Source organism: Chiloscyllium plagiosum, chromosome 1 (assembly GCF_004010195.1).
Source record: "Chiloscyllium plagiosum isolate BGI_BamShark_2017 chromosome 1, ASM401019v2, whole genome shotgun sequence".
Lineage (NCBI taxonomy): Eukaryota > Metazoa > Chordata > Chondrichthyes > Orectolobiformes > Hemiscylliidae > Chiloscyllium > Chiloscyllium plagiosum.
In genome coordinates this window covers 36,238,436-36,261,902 of record NC_057710.1, presented here as the reverse complement: position 1 = coordinate 36,261,902, position 23,467 = coordinate 36,238,436, and the positions used below count along the sequence as shown (strand labels likewise).

General features: G+C 37.7%; 1 protein-coding gene across 1 annotated transcript in view; it reads right to left on the bottom strand.

Annotated features, from left to right (window-relative positions):
• dcc (DCC netrin 1 receptor) overlaps window positions 1-23,467 on the bottom strand; it is a 1,293,953-nt gene that overhangs the window by 322,154 nt on the left and 948,332 nt on the right. The window contains exons 8-9 of the mRNA XM_043720707.1: window positions 10,680-10,836; window positions 6,669-6,823 (exon numbers count right to left, since the gene is read on the bottom strand). Of these exons, the coding sequence (XP_043576642.1) occupies window positions 6,669-6,823; window positions 10,680-10,836 (312 nt within the window). The remainder of the gene's footprint in view (window positions 1-6,668; window positions 6,824-10,679; window positions 10,837-23,467) is intronic.

Here is a 23,467-nt window from a genome sequence, read left to right as displayed (position 1 = left end):
TGGAGGGCTTATCTTATGAGGAGAGGTTGACTGAGCTCGGACTTTTTTCATTAGAGGAAAGGAGAAGAGGGGACCTAATTGAGGTATACAAGATAATGAGAGGCATAGATAGAGTCGATAGTCAGAGACTATTTCCCAGGGCAGAAATGGCTAACATGAGGGGTCATAGTTTTAAGCTGGTTGGAGGAAAGTATAGAGGGGATGTCAGAGGCGGGTTCTTTACACAGAGATTTGTGAGAGCATGGAATGCGTTGCCAGCAGCAGTTGTGGAAGCAAAGTCATAGGGGACATTTAAGAGACTGCTGGACTTGCATATGGTCACAGAAATTTGAGGGTGCATACATGAGGATCAATGGTCGGCACGACATCATGGGCTGAAGGGCCTGTTCTGTGCTGTACTGTTTTATGTTCTATCTACTTGAAATTGGCAAGTCTACATCTTTGGTCAATTGAGTTACTGAGGTCATAGAATCATGGAATCATACAGCAAGGAAACAGACCCTTCAGTCCAAATTGTCCATGTCCACGATGCTCGCGAACAATACTCGTCCTCCTTGCCTGCACTTGGCGCATCTTCCTCAAAACCTTTCTGATTCATATTTTTATTTAAATGTTGTAACTCTACCTGCTTCCACCACTTCTTCTGGCAAGTCATTCCTAACTTGTAAAAAAGCTGCCCTTATATCCTTTTTTAAATCTTCTTCCCCTCACCTTAAAAATATGCTCCTTCATTTTGAATTCCCCCAATAGACCCTTGATATTCACTTCATGTGTTCCCCTCCTCATTTTATAAACCTTTGTAAGGTCACTCCTCAACTTCCTATGCTCCAGTGAAAATAGTCCCAGCCTATCTAACCTTCCATTTCTGGAAACATCATGGTAAATCTTTTCTGAACCCTCTCCAATTTATTAATATCATTCCTATAGCATGGTGACTAGAACTGTACACAGTACTCCAGAACAGGCCTCACCAACATTTTGTTCAACGTCAACATGGTGACAAAGAATGAATGAATGGAAACACTTTTTTTTCCCACTGATGGTTATACTGTCACACAAACAAATTGTTTTCTCAGTAAGTACTTTAATCAGCAAGAAGTACTAGAAATCCAGATGGATCGAGGAAATTTTGAACACAAAAGGAGGCAATGTTTTGCAGAAAACAATAAACTTTGATTTAATGTGTTATGTCGATTCTATAAAAGCGGTAGCAGAAAAAAAAACAAATCCAAACAAATTCTAAAGGATTAAGTATGCAAGTAATCAACTCTAATCAGCATAATGAGAGAAATAGATTTGTGACTGAAACATGTATGAATTTTCAATGAGACATTCATTCAAATCAGGTAGTGGTTTCTCTGCGCTACATTGTTAAAATATTACCAGAAAGCCTAATTTCCAGTAGCTTGCTCTTCATACAATGTGGTGCACTTTGGCTGTTAATAAGATTACCAGCTGGAATAGTAATAAGCTATTTAAATGCTGGACTCTGCAGTACTGGCGAGCAGAATTAAGTGTGAATTAATGGAGGCTTCACTGCCCAGCCGCCTCTACAGGCTCTTTTCAAAAGTGTGAAGATGAAAATTATAAACAGGATTTACAGTCCCCAATCTCATTACATTCAAATTCAACCAATGAGACCATCAACCCTCTCTAACTCCCAGTCCTTTCGTGAGATTTTACATTTTAAACAGATGTGGAAGATCGGTGCTAAACTGAAGCTAATCTGTTTAGCCCCCTTTCTGATTCACTAAACACAATTTTTATAAAGTAATTTTAGTAAGTATTAGACATTTCTTCATAATGTGAACATTTTAATCCTGACTAAATCAACATTTTTAGACACATTAGCGCAAATTAAATTAATTCCTATCACTCTCTCACATAATTTTGAATTTTCAATTTGGAACACATTGTTCATTTCTTGGAATGTCTGAATCCAGTTTCTAGTGTTTAACTCTTCAAGTACAAAATTTTGTTTTAATGCACTGTACAAGGGTACTTTCTTTATAGTAGTTTCCAATTTTTTTCATCCAGGTTTGTGGGAACCTAGAAAAGGATGTTCCCATAGCTTAGTTAAATCAGTAGTGTTCTGTAAGTGGCCCAGGACTTGGCCTAGTTAATTTCCATAATGCTAACATCCTTGCCAACATCAAAGCAAAGAAAAAGAAAGTGGGAGCTAATGCTGTTTTCAGAAGATCAGCTTTGTATGTTAGGAAACTTGCAGGCTTCTCAAAGAGCTAAAGGATCCTTGTCACAGAATTATACTCAAATAATGTTCAGCAACAACTATCAAGCTGTATTATTCCTTTGAGATGTACTGTAATACTTTCTTTTGGGCTGATATAAACTATTTCAGCTCAGCTGTTTTATTCCTTTCTTCTCTTCAGGTTTATTAAATCACAGTGGTTTTCATATTTTGTGCTGTAGTTTGGTGCACCATAATAGATCAAACACTCAAGGACAACCTGAAAGGAGAAAAGAATAACTTGTGGAACTAGTGATGCTTTCATTTTTATAAAGGATTTATAATAAGTCTAATCAATTTGGTCAACTGTCATTGAGGCCAATGGTGCAGTGGTGGCATCCATATTTCAAGGTCACAAGCACTGGATTCAATTCCCAACCAGCACTTGTTGACCACACAACAGCAAGTCTCAAACCTCACACGACACCAGGTGATAGTCCAACAGGTTTATTTGAAAACACAACCTTTCAGAGCCTTGCTTTCAGTGCTAGCACCTGAAGAAGCAGCAAGGCTGTGAAAGCTTGTGTTTTCAAAGAAACCTGTTGTTGTCCAACTCAGTCCAACACCAGGACCTCCATATCACAGCACATGTGTTTATGGTTTGCCCCAATGGGGTAATAATCAGTCCACAAATCATTATTCCTTAATCCAGTGTTCCCCAAAGGAGATAAAAGTGTTTGCGTGAGCATGTGCTTTTAAAACGTCTCCTGGCACAGCTGGATATATTCAGATAGTATGACATTTGTAACTGTTATTGTTAATGGCTAAAAAGGGAAGGCTGGTTTTAGATTTTCACTGTTTTGTTTTGAGAAGATTATAGGTTAGTTGACTTTTCTTGTTGCTTTCCTACAGTGCGACACCATTTCCTTTATTTTCCCTCTAATATCAGCTATTTTATCTGGAATGGATCTCTTGTGCTATAAGAAATTTGATATGGAAATAAAAGCAGAAAATGCTAGAAATACTAGGCATCATCTGTAAGGTGAGAAACAAGATGTTATGTTTCAGGTCTGTGAACTTTTATCGGAACTCAGGGTATTTTGTAATGAGCACCAAGGTAAATTTCCAGCACAAAGGATGTGTGTTGATTTAGCATTCACAAAGGGGGTAGATGATTATATGTCAATAACAAGATATTTAAGCAGGAAGATCATGAAGCGGGGATTATTTATTCCAATAGTATCATTCCTTTACAAACATGAAGGGAAATGAAGGTTATAGTGGGAAAACAAAATTATGTCAGAACATTAATCCTGTAGCTCATAGCTGGTTGGGGGTCTGCTTGATGCTTCAAGCTCTCTGGTGCTTTTCCATCAATTACACAACGCCCTATTTCATATCTTAAATGGAAAAAAGTAGATGGCTCAATGAGATTGTGTGTTACCTAGTCAGCATGATAAACTGGAATCTGCTTTCAGGATGATCAGAAAAGAATTTCACAAAGTTATTTTCTTAAAACAACAACTTTTTTTTTAAAAAAGCCTTTGTTTTCATAGTCTGCCAGGATATTTTACACTGAAACAACTTTAAAACAAAAGCCAGTGTACTGCTCCTAATTACTACTCTTGGTGGAGAATGCATATTTGTGAACATGAGGTAAGACAAGGAGCAGGGTTAGCAGTGCAATTAGCATTCTACCAACACCAAACAATAGACTATATAAATTTGTGTAGCCAACTTAGAAATTAAGGAAATCTCTACTGGGAATCCACTGCGGCTAGCGTGTCCAGTAAGAAACTCTGCATTCATTTTACCACGTAAACCTCTGTACTCTAATTATTTTTATACACCTCCAGTGGTCTTCTTCAGAGCAAAATTTCAATTTCAATTATTTCAAGAAGCAAAGGGTGGTATCTCTTTCTATACTCTGATAACATCTTTTAGACTGGACAGCATTTCACAAAGTTACCTCATGTGGAATACAGAGATTAGTCTGAAGTAATTAGATAAGGTGTTCAATCTTCTCTGAAGTATTGGGAAAATGAAAACAATAGCCCATATACAAACCCAAGAATGCATGGCAGAACAATTTAATCTTGAGATACAAAGCATTCATTCAAAGCCAGATTCCTATACTTCAGGTGATTATTTCAAAAAGAGGGATCTTGCTATGAGCTCTTAAACGGATTAAAGAGGTAGGCATTGAGTTCACATTTCCATATGGTTCATTGGTATCAGATCCAACCTGCATGTACAGTCAATCATTTTAACAGAAATGATACAGCATTAAGATGGATTACCGTCACATACAGAGATTAGGTGTTTAGAATTCATACTCTAAGAAATTGCAGTAATAACATAATCGATGGGTGCATTATTGGGATTAAAGCACACTGAGCCTTTTAGATTGGATACCTGAGTACGCAAAAAGTAACAATAAAAGAAACTCATTCCATTCTACCCATGCTGAACCAGGAGATCACGATATTCAGCGTACTATCCTTGGCTGGGATTATCTTGTCAGCCCTACTCAACACCAACCAGATTTAGATAATCAAGCTTTCACCGAGCTTTTGAATAACATTACTCATGTTCGCAGCTTAAACATAATGGGTCAAACACATGGACAAGCTGAAGGGAGAAAATATAACTTGTAGAACTATTGATACTTTTGTTTTTTTATACAGGATTTATACTGTCATTCTTTAGAGCCCTTGTATGTTTTAAAACTTTATAAACATTGGTGATGGAACAAATTTCATGATGTCAGCAATGCATCAATTCAGAATTTTTCTGATGACTTAATGAAGAAACATACAAAATACACAGTTTAGGAAACTCTCAAGTTTAAGGATCGATGTTGAGTTAGTAGGTCTCAAACAATTATGGTAGCATTTCATGCAAATATAATAACCTGTATTAAAAGGTAACTGATGAATGAGTTGTGATTGCTAAGAATTAAAAGGTCTTATCCGTACAGGTTTACAAAGAACGCTGTAATGGGTGCAATGCATATGGATAAGACTTACGTTGTTGTGGATTAGTGCTAGTTGCATCAGGCTATTATGATTTATCAAGCTCTTAATGGCTTTTGAGAGAATTTAGATGGACATGCTACTCTGTGATCTATACTTGAAGTACTGAGCTTGCTAATCATATGGCAACTGTTAATATTTCACATAAGTCTGATTGGTGAATAGCATGAATGGAAGTAGTCATTAATTATCAGTTGTTCCAATAAAGACCAGATAGTTTTGACATTTTACAGCACTTTAATTCATGGTTAGCCTGAGATGGTTTTGTTGGAGAGGGACGGGTTTACCTTTACTCAAATATGGTTATGTCAGAAACAGTGTTGTCCAGGCTGTGCTTATGTATATTCCTAACTTTGATACATTCTATGTTCAATACTGCATGACGGGCTTTATTTCTAACTAATAGAATACTCAGGGCCTTCAAAAGGGACTGATCATGAAGATAATTTCAGCAAGACACATTACACATTCAGTGTTTTTTTTTAGATTAGATTACTTACAGTGTGGGAACAGGCCCTTCAGCCCAACATGTGTTCCCCTACTTGAAGTAATCAAATGTATTGAGTAGAGACCTATCCATATGATGTTTGAAAACATAAGCACCAGATACCCAGACCTTCATTTTCTTTCACTTCAGTATAACACTTGATCTTAGTGACATTGGAAATTGGATGAGTTTACTTTGAGGATTGAAGGGAAAAGGGTGACAGAGGTCATGGGCTTACATGGGTTAGTATTAAGTTAGCATAGAGGGTATAAGGAGCGATGATGAGTAGAAAGACTAGATTATCATAGAAGGTATGAAGAGCCAAATGTAGTACATGCAGGAACATATTTGGCATGGACACTATGAGGGGCCATGAGGAGTGGAAGGGGAAAAAGGGAAGGGCATTAATTGGTTTGGGTGAAGCTTGTGGAATATGTGGGAGTGATGTCTAGAGTGTTAATATTTGTTTTACAGCTTTTATTATAATTGGACTGAGATCCACAGCGCTGAAGCAGATCCTTTAACAGTCTGCCTTGGCATTCAGCAGCCCTTGTGGCTGCCTTGGCACTGTGATGTCATATCTGACTCCAGTTTTCACTGGATCACCTTGATTAAAAATACAGCATTACAGGGCAATTCCACCCTCCAACCACCCACCACATCCCTCACACCCACACCCACTCTCACTCCCTCCCCCCACCCCCTCAGTCAGGTTTGGGAAATCAGGAATTTTCCTCACACAATGAGATTTCAGTCTTGGATATCAATGGATAATCCTCATCCTTCAACATACACACACACTCGCATATATATAAATATTTATATCTTCTTATCATAGGGCATTGCCAAGTAAAGTACTTTTGACAAAATTATAACGTATTATTGTAATAATTCAGGAGTTTACCTACAGTCATGAGAATATTTCACACTAAAATTGTCAGTTACTTAAATTACTTACACTCGGGCTGAGTCGATACTTTAATCGGTTGTGAACTTTCCCCTGGTCCAAAATCATTGTAGGCTACGATCCTGAACAAATAGGTTTCTTCTGGCTTCAAATTTCCAATGGTAAGCTGCAGGTCTCCATAGTGGGAAGTATTCAATGCACGCTCCCTGATTTTAAACCAAGAGAAAATGGGTGCAGCTTAATACTGCAATGTTCAGCAAGGAAATAAGTCACACTATCATCTTCATTTCATATTTAAGAACAAGTTTGATGAGATGGATAACTCTGTACTATAAAGGAATGATTAAAGCTTGCAAATAATCACAGAAAACATTATTCCAGGTCTATGCACTATCCTTAAGCTATTTGTTAACACCAGCAATATTTGAACAGTGATATGTTCGATTGTACTTAAATATGTACTTAGCTTTCCAAAGCAAGTATTTTTAATCACCGCTGGATATTTAAGTAGTGTCTAGGCAATATTCAATACTTGTATTCCTTATAATAGTATATTGTGAAAATTTAATTTGACACATATATTTCATTGAAAAGAACTGGAAGAAATCAATGAAATCAGAATGCATTTTGAAATCAGGAAGAGAAGTCTGGTATGAATATCCTGCCTGACACATTGACAAAGTATTTGGAGAAGGTAACAAGAGGATAGATAAAGGGGAAGCAGTGAAGTAATGCACTTGGATTTTCAGAAGGATTTTAATCAGGTCCCACACATTATGTTACTTATTAAAATAAGAGGCCATAAAATAGGAAGTAGTGCATTAGTATAGATAGAGGATTGACTAACAGAGGGCAGAGAGTTGGGATAGGAGGGCATTTTTAGGATGGCAACCTGTAACTAGTGGAGTGCTACATGGATCAGTTATGGGGTCGCAGTATTTACAATATATATTGATGACTTGGATGAAGAAAGTGAATGTGCTATTGCCAAGTTTGCGAATGACAAAAATAAATGAGAATTAAGTGGGCAAAAATGTGGCAGATGGATTATAATATTGAAAAATATGAGGTTATGCAGCAGGAAGAATAGATTAGTTGAATATTACTTAAATGGAGAAAGACTGCAGAAAGCTACAGTACAGAGGGTTTTGGGACACCTCATCCATGAATCTCAAAAAGCTAGCATTCAAGTTCATTGGGTAATAGACAAGGCAAATGGAATCTTAGCCTTTATTCCAAAGGGAATGTAGCATAGATATGAAGAGGTTTTGCTAAAACTATGCAAAGCAGTAGTCAGACCACAGTTGAAATATTATGGGATCCTTTTCTAAAGAAAGATATGATGACACTAGAAGCAGTCCAGAGAAGATTCACTCAGTTGATCCCAGGTATGGAGGGATTGTTTTATCAGGAAAGGTTGAGTAGGTTGGTCCTGCACTCATTGCAGTTTACAAGAATGAGAAGTGACTTTATTGAAACAAACAAGATCCTTAGAGGACTTGATAGGGTAAATGTGGAACACTTGTTTCTCCTTGTGGGAGAGTCTTGCACTGGAGGGCTTAATCTCAGAGTAGGCAATCACTCATTTAATACAGATATGAAGAGAAATTTCTTCTTTCAGAGGGCAATGTATCTGTGTAACACTTCTTCTTAGAGGGGTGTTAAGGCTGGGTCATGAATTGTATTCAAGGTTGATAGAGACATATTTTAATCAGGACGAGAATCGATGGTTTTGGGGCAAAGGCAGGAAACTGGATTTCAGGACTATCAGGTCAGCTGTGATCCATTTGAATGGCAGAGCAGATTCAATGGAGGAACAAACTCTGCTCCTACTTCCTATGGTTTTAATAATAATGAAGGAAACTGAATTTAGAAAAGTATTAAGAAACAAACATTAAGAAATAACAAAAAGAGAAAAACAAAATTAAGGAATAACAAAAAGGGAAATTGCAAACACTTGAACTCTAAAAGAAAAATAGGAAGTATGAGAAACATCAGGGTCAGTCAATATCTGAAAGACAGAAGCTTTGGTGAAACTTCTCATCTGATGCAGTCAATAAAGTATCTTTCTCATTCAAACGCAACCTGTGTACTGTAAGCAGTTTTGGTGACTTTTACAAAAGTGTACAATTCCAAGTGATTATGTTTATCTCTTACTCATAGCACATTGTCGGAGTTAAAGTTTGATTAGTGGTAAGGTTCAGTAAATAATTATATTTATTACTTTGTGCAGTTTCCAAGCAATAAAAGATTACTCCTAGATATGTTACAATGTGTAATTGGCTGCCTTTGGGGAAGAAGTGATTTACCTGAGATTTCCATTCTGAAGAAGAGATGTAATAACAACTGAAGAAATCTCCCATTGTAGAAGTAATGAACAAACATTATTTACTCTGTTTAGTTGGAACATTGTCCATAAATAGCAATTAATCATTACAAAGAACAATATAGTGGCTGCCTGAATCCTTTTATCCAGAAATAGCGCATAGTACAGGTAGAATAATGAATGCACGTTTTGTTACTCTTTGCAATGGACTATCAGGAAATTTATTACCAGTATAACTGACGGAGAATTTCAGAAATAAATTGCATAACCTTTTCAGTCGAGTCAAATGCAAATGAAATAGCAGAATGACTGAAACCTGGCAATAAGGCCAATAGAATGTTATTGACTGACAAAAAATAAACTCCTTTGAAACAGGTAAGAAATCAAAGGTTGGGGGCTGGGTAGTATTGTTAGGGGTGGGGGACGGGTGCTCCTTGCATGATTATAAGGAAGAACAGTTCACAAAATACTAACCATAAAAGAGAAGACAGACTAAGAGAAAGGATGACAGACTGAAAGACACAAAGATAGATGAGTATAGATTTAAGTACATAATGGCAGCCAGTAAATTAATACTGACTTATTCAAAACCAGCAACTTCTGTTCAAATTGCATCTGTAAATCTTCACATTATACAACAAAATTTGACATCTCGCCACTAAAAAGGTTACTAGCATAGATGCTAAACACTTTGTCAAATGGGTAGATTTAACGATGCATCTCAAAAGAAGGGAAGAAAAGTATCGAGTTACAGGAAGTAATTATAATTAGGGATTCTCAAAATGCTAAAATACAAGGATGTAGACATGTCAAAGAATGTGGGGGAGCTTGGGATGGGAATAGGGTGAGGCCATTAAAGCATTTAAAAGCAAGGATAAAATTTTTTAAATCTTACTGGTCAGTGAGTGTCAGAGAAAGGGACAAATGGGATTTGGTGAAGGTTAGAAAATGTATTGGAGAGCTTTGAACGATTTCAGGGTTATAGTGGATAGGATTCGTAAGATAAACAGTACATTGACATAATCAACACAGGAAATGGCTGAAGATTCTGTTAGCAAGTGAGCTGAGATGGGTCAAAGTCAGACAATTATAAAGACAAGGAAGAGTGTTCAGGGCTTGAGTAGAGTATTAAAAGGTGGAAGTGAGGACTGCAAATGCTGGAGATCAGAGTCAAGATTAGAGTGGTGCTGGAAAAGCACAGCAGGTCAGGCAGCATCGAAGGAGCAGGAAAATCGATGCTTCGGGCAAAAGCCCTTCATCAGATTCCTGATGAAGGACTTTTGCCCGAAATGTTGATTTTCCTGCTCCTCAGATGCTGCCTGACCTGCTGTGCTTTTCCAGCACCACTCTAATCTAGAGTATTAAAAGGTTAGCAAACAAATAGATCCAGTAGACAGGAGACAATAAGGACTGCAGATGCTGGAAATCAGAGTCAATAAATATAAGCTGGAAGAGCACAGCAGGTCAGACAGCATCTGAGGAGCAGGAAAGCCAATGTTTCGGGCCAGCAGACAGAAACACAAAAATATTGGAGTACAAACTTTAGAAATAAAATGTTGACAGGTATTGATTAATACAGACAGCAAAAGCAACAAATTATTGGAAGAGGAAATTCCATGGATAGGATAACAACATAAAATATTTATTTGGCAATTTCAAGATGTGCAGTAATGAATGATTGGTTTGATGAAAATGTTTAAGGCACATACCTGTATGTATTTTTTGCCTGCACCTACCTGTTAACACTTTCCCTGTTGAAGTAGACTGTGTATGTCTGAATACTTCCATGTGCTTCCGCAGGTGGACGCCAGCTGAGTCGGACAAAACGGCTGGAGACAAGAACGGGGACCACATCCCGAGGGGCAGAAGGAAGGACACCAGAGTTTGGTAAGGCTGAGGATTGAGGAGGAGAGGAACTGTTCAGTGAAGGAGGTAGGCACAGGATTCTCAATGTAGGAACTTATAGGATAGATAGGATTTATGAATGAATCACGTCATTGTTAGGTTATAAGGAGCACATTAATAAACAAAGGGAGAAAAGATCAAAAGACAAGGAATAAAAACTGATAATTTCAAAATTTATAGGAATGAATTTAACATTGACAAATTAAAATATAATGGATCATCAGCACAAATAATGCAACTGCTCTGTGTATAACATAAATCTGTTATTAATGAAGGACGTGAATGTGGTAAACATTTTCCTTCTGATTATAAGCATTTCATATGGTCTGATTTATGCATTTCTTGACTTATTCAATTTTTACTTGGTTTTATTATTGATGAAAAAAGTGAGATTTGTAGAAGATATTCACCTTGTAGTTATCAGAACAGAAGAAGAATGCCAAATCAAAAGAGAGCAACAGTTTATATTACAAAAGAAAAGGATGCTGACTGGGTGCAAGTTGACTCTGTTGCACAGATGATGCCATGGAAAATGCACCAGGGAAACATTATTCTGCATGCTTTTATGTAATTCAAACAAGGTACAATGCCTGGGGATGTTCCTTTTTCTTTCAGAGGACAGGCCTCTGTGTGTGAATATATGTAGCTTCCGGTAGGTATTTATGAGCTAACTTTGTGAGCCTGATTGAAAATCTTGAATTGGTTGTTAGGGTAATGCTTAGCATATTCAAGATATTTTTCAATCTCAGATTCATATTTCATGTCAGGAATTACTTTGAGTTTTGCAAGCACAGGCTGATTGTGCACTGTTTTTCTGTACACTTTTTCTTCCCCAAACCCAGATTCCAGGTTTGCATCGGAAGTAACTCGATTAGTGAATCTCGTGCAGTAAGAATTTTAATCTTGTCCATCTACACTCCTACCTCAACAAATACCACTCTCAGCATGATGCAAGATGAGTGTTTTGCTGCCTTTGACATGAGAATTTTTTTTTCCTCAACAAGCTGATCCCTTTGCCGTCTCCTTGCCTTCAGTGTCCTCCTAGCTATCCTGTCCCTCTCACCAGCCACTTCTGCACCTCCAACATTCCCTGGCCCCTTGTCACCTCTCAATCCTTTTATTGGAATATTAGCCTCCTTTCAGCTTTCTCACACTAATCTATCCCCCGCTGAATTTCCATTAGAAGTTCAATATTGTCATCAACAATTTTAGCTGCTCAGAACAGACTGGGAAAGAAATACAAAAGCTTCTGCAGCCACACCTGTTTAGCAGCAGCTGGAGCAACTCCATATGAGCTGCTGGAAATGCAACTGAGCTAATAACTCCACTCCCATTGTCAGTACAAGCTCTGTGAGGGAATTCCCACACCATGCTAATGGTTCAGGGAAGAAAATTCAGATTATTTTTGCTTTTTATAAGTGCAGAACACTTCGAAATCTATGGAGGTTAGAAAATAGAAACAGGCATTTGGTTGAAGCATTCTGTGTCAGTGTTTCAGCCCATATAAACACAAACAGTTACCCACCCACTTGGCATAAACTACGATCCTTTCATTTACCTCAGAGATATGTATGTCATCACCAGCAACCAGTGTAAGGTAGAGAGTGGGTAAAACAATCCTTGACACATAGGTCTAACTGTTACATGCTATTGTACATAGCAGCAGATTCTCTTCCTTTAGCTTGCTATTGGTTCTATTATTACTCCCAGTAATGAATGCCATCACATTTAGGAAACTACTTTCAAAGATAGTTTAATTCGCCATTGAATCTTCATCCAAAGCAATAGCTGCACTCATGAAGTAAACATTGCTTTTAGACATTCCAAATAAGGAAGTAAAGCAAGTGTTTAATGAGAAGAATACGACAATGTTTTTGTGGTAAGAACAATATCAATTAAAGCGATACACTGATATGAGAAGTTAATGACAAGGAAATAAATAAGGGCTATGAAGTGAAATTTTAATTTCTCAGCACAAAGATAATTATGCAGCATATTTAAAGGAAATTCAAAACTATTAGAAATTTAACAAAAGACCAAATACAAAATAGAAGAGAATTCTCAGGAGGGTTTAATTGAGTAATGATCTGCAGAAAGGTTGTTAGATAAACATGGGACCACCATGAGGGCAAATTCTTGCTGTTCTATTCGAACAAATTTAATTTTCATACGAATTCATCCATTCAAATACTTGCTGACAACTTGATGATACTTATACTTTAAAGTTTGGCTTCCATATTATGGCTTCATGCACACGTGATGGAAATTTGCTGCACGCTTGCTAAAGCAAAACACAGCAATTTAATGAATAGGAGGTAACTTTAATAAGTTAGGGAGGTGATAGCTTAGTGGCGTTATTGTTGGACTGTTAATCCAGACACCCAGGTAACGTTCTGGGGACCTGGAATCAAATCCTGCCACAGCAGATGGAAGAAATTGAGTACAATATAAATCTAGAATTAAAAGTCTAATTATAACCATCAATTCATTGCTGATTGTTGGAAAAACCCATCTGGTTCACTAATGTCCTTTAGGGAAGAAACTTACCTGGTCTGGTACATATATATATGATTCCAGACCCGCAGCAATGTGGTTGACTTTTAACTGCTCTCTGCGCCATTAGGGATGAGCAATAAGTGCTGACCTAGCCAACAATGAATGTCATCCCATGAATGAATTTTAAAAAAATAACAATTTTTCAAGGCTATTTCATCAGTCTTTAGAAAAATTGAAAGGATTTTTTGATTCTGTTGCAATATTCAACACTGAATATGAGAAATGCAAATTAAAAAAAACACTTAGACCTGAATGACCCAACTCTTCTTTATTCACTCATTGGATGTGGGAGTTGCTGGCTGACCAGCATTCATTGCCCTTCCCTATTTGCCCTAGAGAAGGTTGTGGTGAGCTGCCTTCTTGAACGGCTGCGGTCCATATGCTATCGATTGTCCCACAGTGCCCTGAGGGAGGGAATTCCAGGATTTTGGCACTCAGTAAACTGCCATTTCGAAGTAAATATTTCCAAATCAAGATAGGGCTTGGAAGGGAACTTGAAGATGGTGGTGTTCCAATATGTCTTCTACTCCTGTTCGTCTAGACGGAAGGAGTTGTGGGTTTGGAAGGTGCTGTTTGATGTTCTTTTGTGAATTTCTGCAGTGCATCATGTAGCTAGTACACATTGCTGCATCAGTGGTGGAGGGAGTGGATGTTGTGTCAATCAAGCAACTGCTTTGTCCTGGATGATACCAAGCTTCTTGAGCATTGTTGGAACTGCAGTCATCCAGCAAGTGGGGAGTATTCCATCACACTCCTGACTTGTGCCTTGTAGATGGTGGACAATCTTTGGAGAGCCAGGAGGTGAGTTATTAGCTGCAGTATTCCTAGCCTTTGACCTGTTCTTGTAGCCACTGTGCTTATGTGGCTAGTCCAGTTGAGTTTCTGATCAATAGTAATCCCCACAGGTTGTTGATAGTGCGGGGCATTCAGTGATGGCAACACCATTGAATGTCAAGGAACAGTGGTTAAATTGTCTCTTATTGAAGATGCTATTGCCTGGCATTTGTGTGGTGCGAATGCTACATGTCACTTGTCAGCCTGCTAAATAAGTCTATCTTATTTACTGGGTATCACACACTTAAATGTATTTTAATGACAGGACTTTTGGCGAGTAAGTGTTATTTTGCAGAGAAGCAGGGTTCACTTGCCCAATAATTTCAGCACTTGCACATATAACTGAGCATGCATGTACTCTAGATGCCCAGTTTACTTCCTAATAACAATAAGTGATATTCATGCTGCAAATCTGGACCAATGCTCTGTCTGAAATTACTGCTTTGTAAATACATTCTCTTGTATTTATACAGACTCAAATAGATTTGTTTTGCTTATCATGTAGCATTTCAAAGAACAGTAAAAGTTCCAAAGGGAAAAGGTATTTTTGAATAGTGTCTTTCATGGCAGGCTAATAAAATTAAAAACTCCACTTTATTAATGAACATTAATTTGCAAACAATTTAACAAATTGAACTATAAATTCATTTACACTGATTTCATGTCTATACAAGTTGCAATTCTTTATCAGCCTGTATCTGATTACACTCAGAAGTCAGCTGCATCCTGGTGTTTCACAACTTCCTTATTCAGTCAGGACTGGGACCACTGTGTCATGGAGTCACAGAGCATTGAACCAGGTCCTTTAGTCCAACTAGTCCATGTGACCATGTTCCCAAACTAAACTAATCCCCATTGCCTGCATTTCACCCATATCCCTCCAAATCTTTCCTTCTAATGTACCTGTCCAACTGTCTTACAAATGCTATAAGTGTACCTGTATCCACCACTTCTGTGGTAGTTCTTTCCAAAATGAACCACTGTTTGTGTAAAGAAGTTGCCTCTCATGCTCTTTTTAAATTTATTTTCTCTTGCCTTAAAAATATGCCCCATAGTTTTGAACTCCCCCGTATTAGGGAAAAGACCTTTGCTATTCATGTTACTTTTGCACCTCATGATTTTATAAACCTCTGTAAGGTCATCCAACACTTCAGTAAAAAAGGTCCCAAACTATGCAACTTATTTTTATAACTCAAATCTTCTGTAGTGATTGGAATCAGGTTAACCTTGTTAACTACAAAATGCTTGACTGGGATTATTAATCTGGGCCAATCAGGGAAACCTTGGCTGATCTACATAGTCAATGTGTTTCAGGTGTAACTCAGCTCTCATTAGGGAACTGTTTCACTGGCTGGTTCCAGCCTGTGTGTTACTCTTTCACTTTGAGAAAAGGACAATGTTGGTAGGCCCTTTAGTCCAATGTGGCAGGGCTTAGAAAAAAAAAATACAACCAGGAAATACCCTTGCACTATATAAATAAAAAAATAAAGTGAAAAAAAACCCAAAAGAACAAACAAAAAGAAAACCAGGAGATTTAGAATCTCCTCAGTTCAGGGGACTGACTCTGAGTTGACTGGCCCACAGCCAGTGTACTATGGACATATAAATAAAGGTTGACTTGGTGGCAGGCCTCTGTGCGGTTATTTCACCCTCCATTCCTAACAACATCTTGGTACATCTTTTTTGAACTCTCTCCAATTTAATAATATCCTTCTAATATCAGAATGACTAGAACTACACATAGTACTCCAGAAGAGGCCTCACCAATATCTGATACATCCACAACCCCTAAACTCCAAGCTCTGAGCAATGAAGGTAAGTATGCTAAATGCCTTCTTAACCACCAGTCTATCTGTGATGCAAATTTCAAAGAATTAATCACCTGAACCCCTATGTCTTTCTGTTCCTCAACACAACACAGGGTCCTATCATTAACTATATAAATCCTGCCACTGTTTGTTTAAGCAAATTGAAATATCACACATTTATTCAAATTTAACTCCATCTGCCACTCCTCAGCCCATTGGCTCAATTGATCAAGATCTCTTTATAGTCTTAGATATCTTATTTCACTGTCCACTATACAATCAATTTTAGTGTCAATCACAACCTACTAACCCATCCAAATTGTTTGTATAACTAACAAACAAAAGTGGACCCAGTACTGATCCTTGTGGAAGACTGCTGGTCTCAGGCCTCCAGGCTGAAAACAATCCTCTACCACTACCCTCCATCTTCTACCATTAAGTCAATTTTGTATATAATCGGCAAGCTCACCCTGAATTCCATGAGATCTAACTTTTCAAATTAGTTTAACATGAGAAAGGTTTTGTCAAAGGTTTTACTAAAGTCCATGTAAAAAAAAGCTACCGGTCTATCCTCAATCTTTTCGATTACTTTCCCAAAAACTTTAATTGAGTTTGTGAGACATGGTTTCCCTTGCATAAAACCATGCTAACTATCCTTTATCAGTCTCTGTCTCTCCAAATACATGCAAATCCTGTCTTTTAGAATCACTTCCAACCACTTACCCACCACGGATGCCTGTGGTTCCTAGGCTTCTCCTTATACCCTTTCTTAAATAAAGGCACAACATTAGCCACCTTCTAGTCCTTCAGTACCTCATCCATGGTAATAGATGATACAAATATTTCTGCTCGGGGCCCCACAATTTCTTTCCTAATTTCCCACAACATCCTGGGATACATTTGATCAGGCCCAAGAGATTTATCCACTGTCACGTCTTTTAAGACTTCCAGCACTTTCTCTTCTGCAATGTGAAGTGTTCTCAAAACATCAATAATTACTTCCCTGAGTCCCATGAGTATAAACTGTCCTGAAATCTCTTCCATCTCCTGAGGTTCAACGCATAGATCTTTAATAGGTCCTATTCACTCTCTAGTTATTCTTTTGCTCTTAAGTACTTGGAGAATTTCTTTGAATTATCCTTGACTTTATCTGCCAAGGCTACCTCATATCCCCTCTTTGATCTCCTGATTGCTCTCTTGTGCTCTGGTTAGGAGTGGTCCCATGGTGCTCTGGTCAGGGCTGGGGCCACAGTGCTTGTATTCAGCTATTGGTGCTACCGGCCTGCTCTTCCTGAAAGTGGAACGGCACCACTAAAGTTGCAGTGGATCATAGGAGTGGTGACTTTTAATATTATAATAAACAAAGAAAACTGAATAGTGGGACAGAGAGGGGTCTTCTAGATTGGCAGGAATAATGTTAGTGGCCCTCGCATGGGAGATGTAGAGGGGCACCATGTTTTCACAGAGGAACCAAGGAGCCTTCTCAAGGGAGAAGGTTGAAGGGAGTGACGGCAACAGTGGCATGCCAGATGACTTGATGTGGCTGATTAAGGTCAGTGAATGCATCTTCATACGGTCCACCTCTCCACTGACCTCTCATGCTATCCAGTGCACTACACCCCCATCACTTATTCTTTAGCAGCCCTAAAGGCTCAGGCATAATAGCCAGATACTCTATCTCATCCTCACATACCTACCAATGATGCCACTGAACTGCTGCACTTCCACATACCTCCATACAGTTGTGGCAAGCACATAATCAAATTGCAGTGCAACTGAAACAGCAGATTCAACTGAAACTGAATTGCTCCAGTTTCCGTAACATTATCTATAATCTGAATCTTGTGGCCAGTATCTTTTTCTTTATACTGTGAAGTTACCATGATATTTTTCCGGTGCTCTCCTCTTCCATCTCATTTGTTGAGGTCTATAAAAGTACTCCCATATTGTTCATTTCGAGCCTACAATTGAAACATTGCTCCACTTCTGTGATAAAAGGTTTTCAGAACCAAGAGTGTGCAGAATGAACCAATCAGCATTAACAGAGACAAAAATTACTGAGATTATGGGAGTTGAGCTCCCTGCCAACAATGGGCAAGAATCTTATGATTACCATCTCAGGGGTTCTTGCAGTTAATGTATATGATATTGCAATCACTCAGTTTTCAGTTTATCTGCAGAAACAAAATAAGGTTTACAGAAACACTGCAGAACATCTTAACCTTACACCTGAAACAAACACAAGATCATTAGAGTGGGCTGAAACCTACTGTCCTTTCATGCTGGCATGAAGTCTGAGCAATGTGAATGAAATAATCAGCATCAATAGCCTCAGACACAAAAGAGAGGAAACAGAATCAACTATCCTTTCCACTGCTTGTTTTTAAACAGAAAACCCACATTAAAAATGCAGTTGGTTGATTAGTCATATAAATTTTGTCTTTAGTGCCTTAAATATTGGATTTTGTCATTAACCTGAGAATTATATTTTAGAGTTATAGGTTTATACAGTGTAGAAAGAGAGCTTCTGGTCCAAACTGCTCATGCCGACCATAATGCCAAACTAAACTAGTCCCAACTGCCTGCCTGTGGCCCATATCCTTCTAAACATTTATTCTTCATGTACTTATCTAAATGTCTTTTGAATGTTGTAACTGCACCTGCATCCAACGCTGCCTCTGAAAGTTCATTCCACACATGAACCATTCTCTGTGTAAAAAGAAACTGCCCCTCGTGTCTTTTTAAAATCTTTCTCCTCTGACCTTAAAAATGTGTCCCTTAATCTTGAAATCCACCCCCCTTCCCCCATCGGGGAAAAGACACATGCCATTTAACTTATCTATACCCCCTACAATTTGACAAACCTTTGTAAGGTCACCTCTCAATTTCTTATGCTCCAGTAAAAAAATCTCAGCCTTTGCAGACTATTTTTATAACTCTAATCCTCCATCCCTACCAATATCTTGGTAAATCTCTTCTAAACCCTCTTTAGCTTAATAATAAGCTTCCTATATCATGGAGACCAGAACTGAAAAGGGTACTCCCGAAGAGGCATCACCAACGTCTTGTACAACCTTAACGTAACATCACAATTTCTATACTGAGCAATGAAGGCAAGCACGCTAAATGCTTTCTTAACCACAGTTTCTATATGTGATGCAAACTTCAAAGAATTATGTACCTGAACCCCTCAAACTCTCTGTTTCACAGCACCATCCAAGGCCCTTCTATGAATTGTGTAAGTCCTGCCCTTGTTGATTTTACCAAAATGCAATACCTCGCATTTGTCTAAACTCAATTCTGCTGCTACTCTTCAGTCCATTGTCTCAATTGATTAGGATTTGTTTGTAATCTGAGATAACCTTCTTCACTGACCACTACCACAATTTTGGTGTCATCCGCAAATTTACGAATCATGCCTCTTGTATTCTTATCCAAATCATTAATAGAAATAATGTTTTGTTGTGATAATGCATAATTAGTGACATTTGCAAACATGCCAAGATTGAATATACCTAACATGTGGAAAAGTATGTCATATGCCAGTAAGACAGGTGAAGTAGTAGGACAGAAATGTGTAGTCAAATGTTTGTAGATTTTAGTTTCAAAGCTATAAGGTAGAAGATTATGAATTATTTTAACTCTCGTGACTAGTACTGCCACTAACCAAAGACAAATAATAAATTAACATTCCATTTTCAAAATATACCAATGGAATAAGCACATGGACTATTAATTAGTAACCTTATTTGTTTGTACCAGTAATTCATTTTGAATTAATCTATGCTGTATTCTTTATTGAAAATCAAACCACATCACCACTATCTACAGTCAGAAACAATTAATGGTAATCTGCATTAAGTTTTATCTGTTTCATATATACATCTTATACTCTGCTACATAAACAAGTTTATTGATTGTTCATAAAGAGGCCACTGGCTGCACATACCGATAATAAACTTGGTGTAAGCCAACAAATGCTATTCAGGTTAAACATTGGTGAATAGCTTATGAGACATACAAGTGCAATCAAACTTCAGACTCACATAAAATAATGCAGCAAAAGTCTATACTGTTGAGTACACAAAATCTTTAATAGATGCGGCATTAGATTTCCTAGGTACTGGTAATGTCCATACAGTCCAATAAATCTGACCTTTCTTTATAAAGCATATGCAAAGCTTGCATTTATATATTATCTTTCTCATGCTCAGTATGTGCTAAAATAGTTTACAATTAATGAAGTACTTTTGAAAAATAGCCACCACCTTAAAGCATAGCAGTCAACCTATGTACCATAAGGTCCCGCATACAGTAGAGAGATAAATTTGGCAAAAAAAAAGATGTTCAACCCTATCCTGATATTGGTGGAAAATCATGGTTAAAAAACAAATAGACCAGAGAATAAGTAAATATGCAACTGATTTGAAATATACACAAAATCTATAGAGACCTTAATCGAGAAACAGGCAATTAGGTCCAACTGTCGTTATTGATTATACACATAAGCAAACTTATTCATCATATTTTACTATTGATAAGTTCAGAACTGTGTTTTGTCTGAGATTATAGACACCCACAAATAAGTCACTGCCAAGTCCTGCAGCAGGCTTCAGTCTGACCCACCAGCTGTGTTACTCAAAGATCTTCACAGTTACCAAGTAACAGCTAATGTTGAACAGTCATTGTGGCTTGTTTTGTGTGCAGAGAGCTGTATTTTCCCAATTCAACTCACATATAAACACCCACTCCACAAAAGAAAATGATTACATTTCATCTATGGATTCATTTGGACCATTCTAGCCTTGCTTTCCGGCCACAAAGTGACAAAAATAATTGTCAGAAGATCCTGCCCTTTTCTCTAATTATGGTCTTCTGTGTATCACCATTATAAGCCAAAATTGTCATAATAGATCCCTCTATTCACACAGAACACAATATTTCCCATGATTAACCCACTCCACAATCATCTGCAGCCTCTGATCTAATGCAGCTAATCATTCCTCAAGTGATGGGTAAGTGGGATTCCAACCTGATGTAATAACACCAGCTCGAGTGCCAAATTCAGTGTACTTAATGCAATCTGGAGACACCAGAATAGTCATGCAGATTGATTATAATTGTTGGTTCTTCCACTTTATATTTCTTCCTCTGAATAATATGTTGACTTGGTTTGATAAATGATTTCATTAGCATCAGCTGTCCTCCGGTGCTTCAGCCAAACAGTCATTATTCATATACAATGTAGATCAGCACCTGTATCCACACCCCACGACCCTTTATAACCCCTATGTAAATTTAATGATAATTCATGCCAACCATACTCCCATACCCTTTGCCCTTATATTTTACCATAACATTGAAAAATTAGTACTCACACTCAAAACAACATTTACTCAGTTCTTTGTGTACATAATGCGTCACATTAACACATACTTTACTTGAATGCTTAATCTTTTATAACAACAAGTAATTAAACTTATCATTACAACCACTTTAAAGAATCCATAACCACTTGGATCTCAGTCCAGCTGAAATGGCAAACACCTTACTGTAATAATGGATGGCTATGAAGTCAGTCATGAAGCAGTAATCTAGTGATGAAAACCCTCAGCGGACGTAAATAAGTAGCAACCAACATTTATTTTTAATTCTGCAGATGGTTTATTTGAAAATTTTAAAGAGCAGAAGTTTTAAATGTTTTGTTAAATTGACAGCTTTCTTTGTCAATCGCTTCTTAACATTCTTGACAAGATTGTCTTGACATTTTTGATAGGTCTTCTTGTTAAGTCCCCTTGACAGTTGCTTTTGACAATGTTAACAATTTTACGTTGATTTTGATAGGTCTATTGACAGCTCCAGTGAGATTGACAATTGATAAATACAAGCACCTATTTACTCACATTCATACCTATTTTCAACCAAACATAAAGAGTAGCTTAACTTTTCAAAGAGTTCCCTGCCTATCCAAAGAAATCCATAAAGTTTACACCTGCTCTTACAAACTCTACTCCACATAGTTCTCATGATTTCTCATTACTAGGCTACCACAATAGGAAAAAGTCTAATGTTTTAGAATATCAAAGGAGAGGAATTTGGATAAGATCATGTGAAAATGCTAAAGTATTGTATATCAAACTCAAGGCAATAGGTTTGAGGGGATGCATTATGAATATACCATGATTATGCACTGAATAGAAACAAGCTAGATGTTATACAAAACAAGGAAAGTTAGGGAATACTATTCTAAGGATATGATACATGCAAGAAATATACATTAAAGGCAGAAATTCAGGTTTGAAAAGATTATAAGTTCCAGGAATAAGCATTTTTTGCGCACTCCTAATTGCTCAGAGTACAGTTAAGAATCAACCACATTGTTGTGGGTCTGGAGTCACATGTACACCAGACCAGGTAAGGATGGCAGCTTCCTTCCCTCAAGGATATTAATGAATCAGATGGGATTTTCTCCAACAATTAACAGGGGATTCATGGTCACCATTAATTCCGGATTTTCTTTGATTGAATTCAAATTCTACCATCTGCTGGGGTGGGATTTGAACCTGGAACTCCAGAACATTACCTTGGTCTCTGGATAACAGACCAATGATAATAGCACCTCCCCACAATTCCAGGTTTTTTCCCAAAAGTAATGAGTCACAGAATCACAGAGGCTGTTATGGTGCAGGAGCAATTCAGCCCATTGTGCCCGCACTGGGTCTATAACCTCATGCCATTCTTGTCTTATTCCCGTATACCAGCACTCCATTTCTATCTAAGTAATCATCCAATGTCCTCTTGGATGCCTCAATTGAACCTGCCTCCACCATATTTCCAGGCACCATACTTGGTGTATAAAAATGTTTTTCACGTCACCCTTGCTTTGTTTGCATATCACTTTAAATCTATGCCCTCTCTTTCTTTATCTTTTACGAGCAGGAATAATATCTCCCTATCTATTCTGTGTAGACTGCTCCTAATTTTGAAAGATGGATAGATTCTTGATTAGTAGGGAATCAAGGGTCATGGAGAGCAGGCAGGAGAATGAGGTTGAGAAACATATCAGCCATAATCAATTGATATAACAAACCCAATGAACTAAGTGGCCTAATTCTGCTCCTGTGTCTTATGGTTTCATAAGCTAAAGCCTCAATCAAATCTCCTCTCAGCCTTCTTCTCTCCAAGGAAACTGGCCCAATGCCTACAAACGATCCTCATAACTGAAGTTTCTCATTTCTGGTGCTATTGTTGCAAATTGCTCCCGTACTCTCTCCAATGCTTTCACATTTGGTGGCCAGAACTGTACACAATACTCCAACTGTGTTTGTACAAGTTCACAATCACCTTTTTGCTGTTGTACTGTATACCAATTAATAAATAGGGTCTGCTTTATTAATTGCTCTCCATCTGTCCTGCTGGCT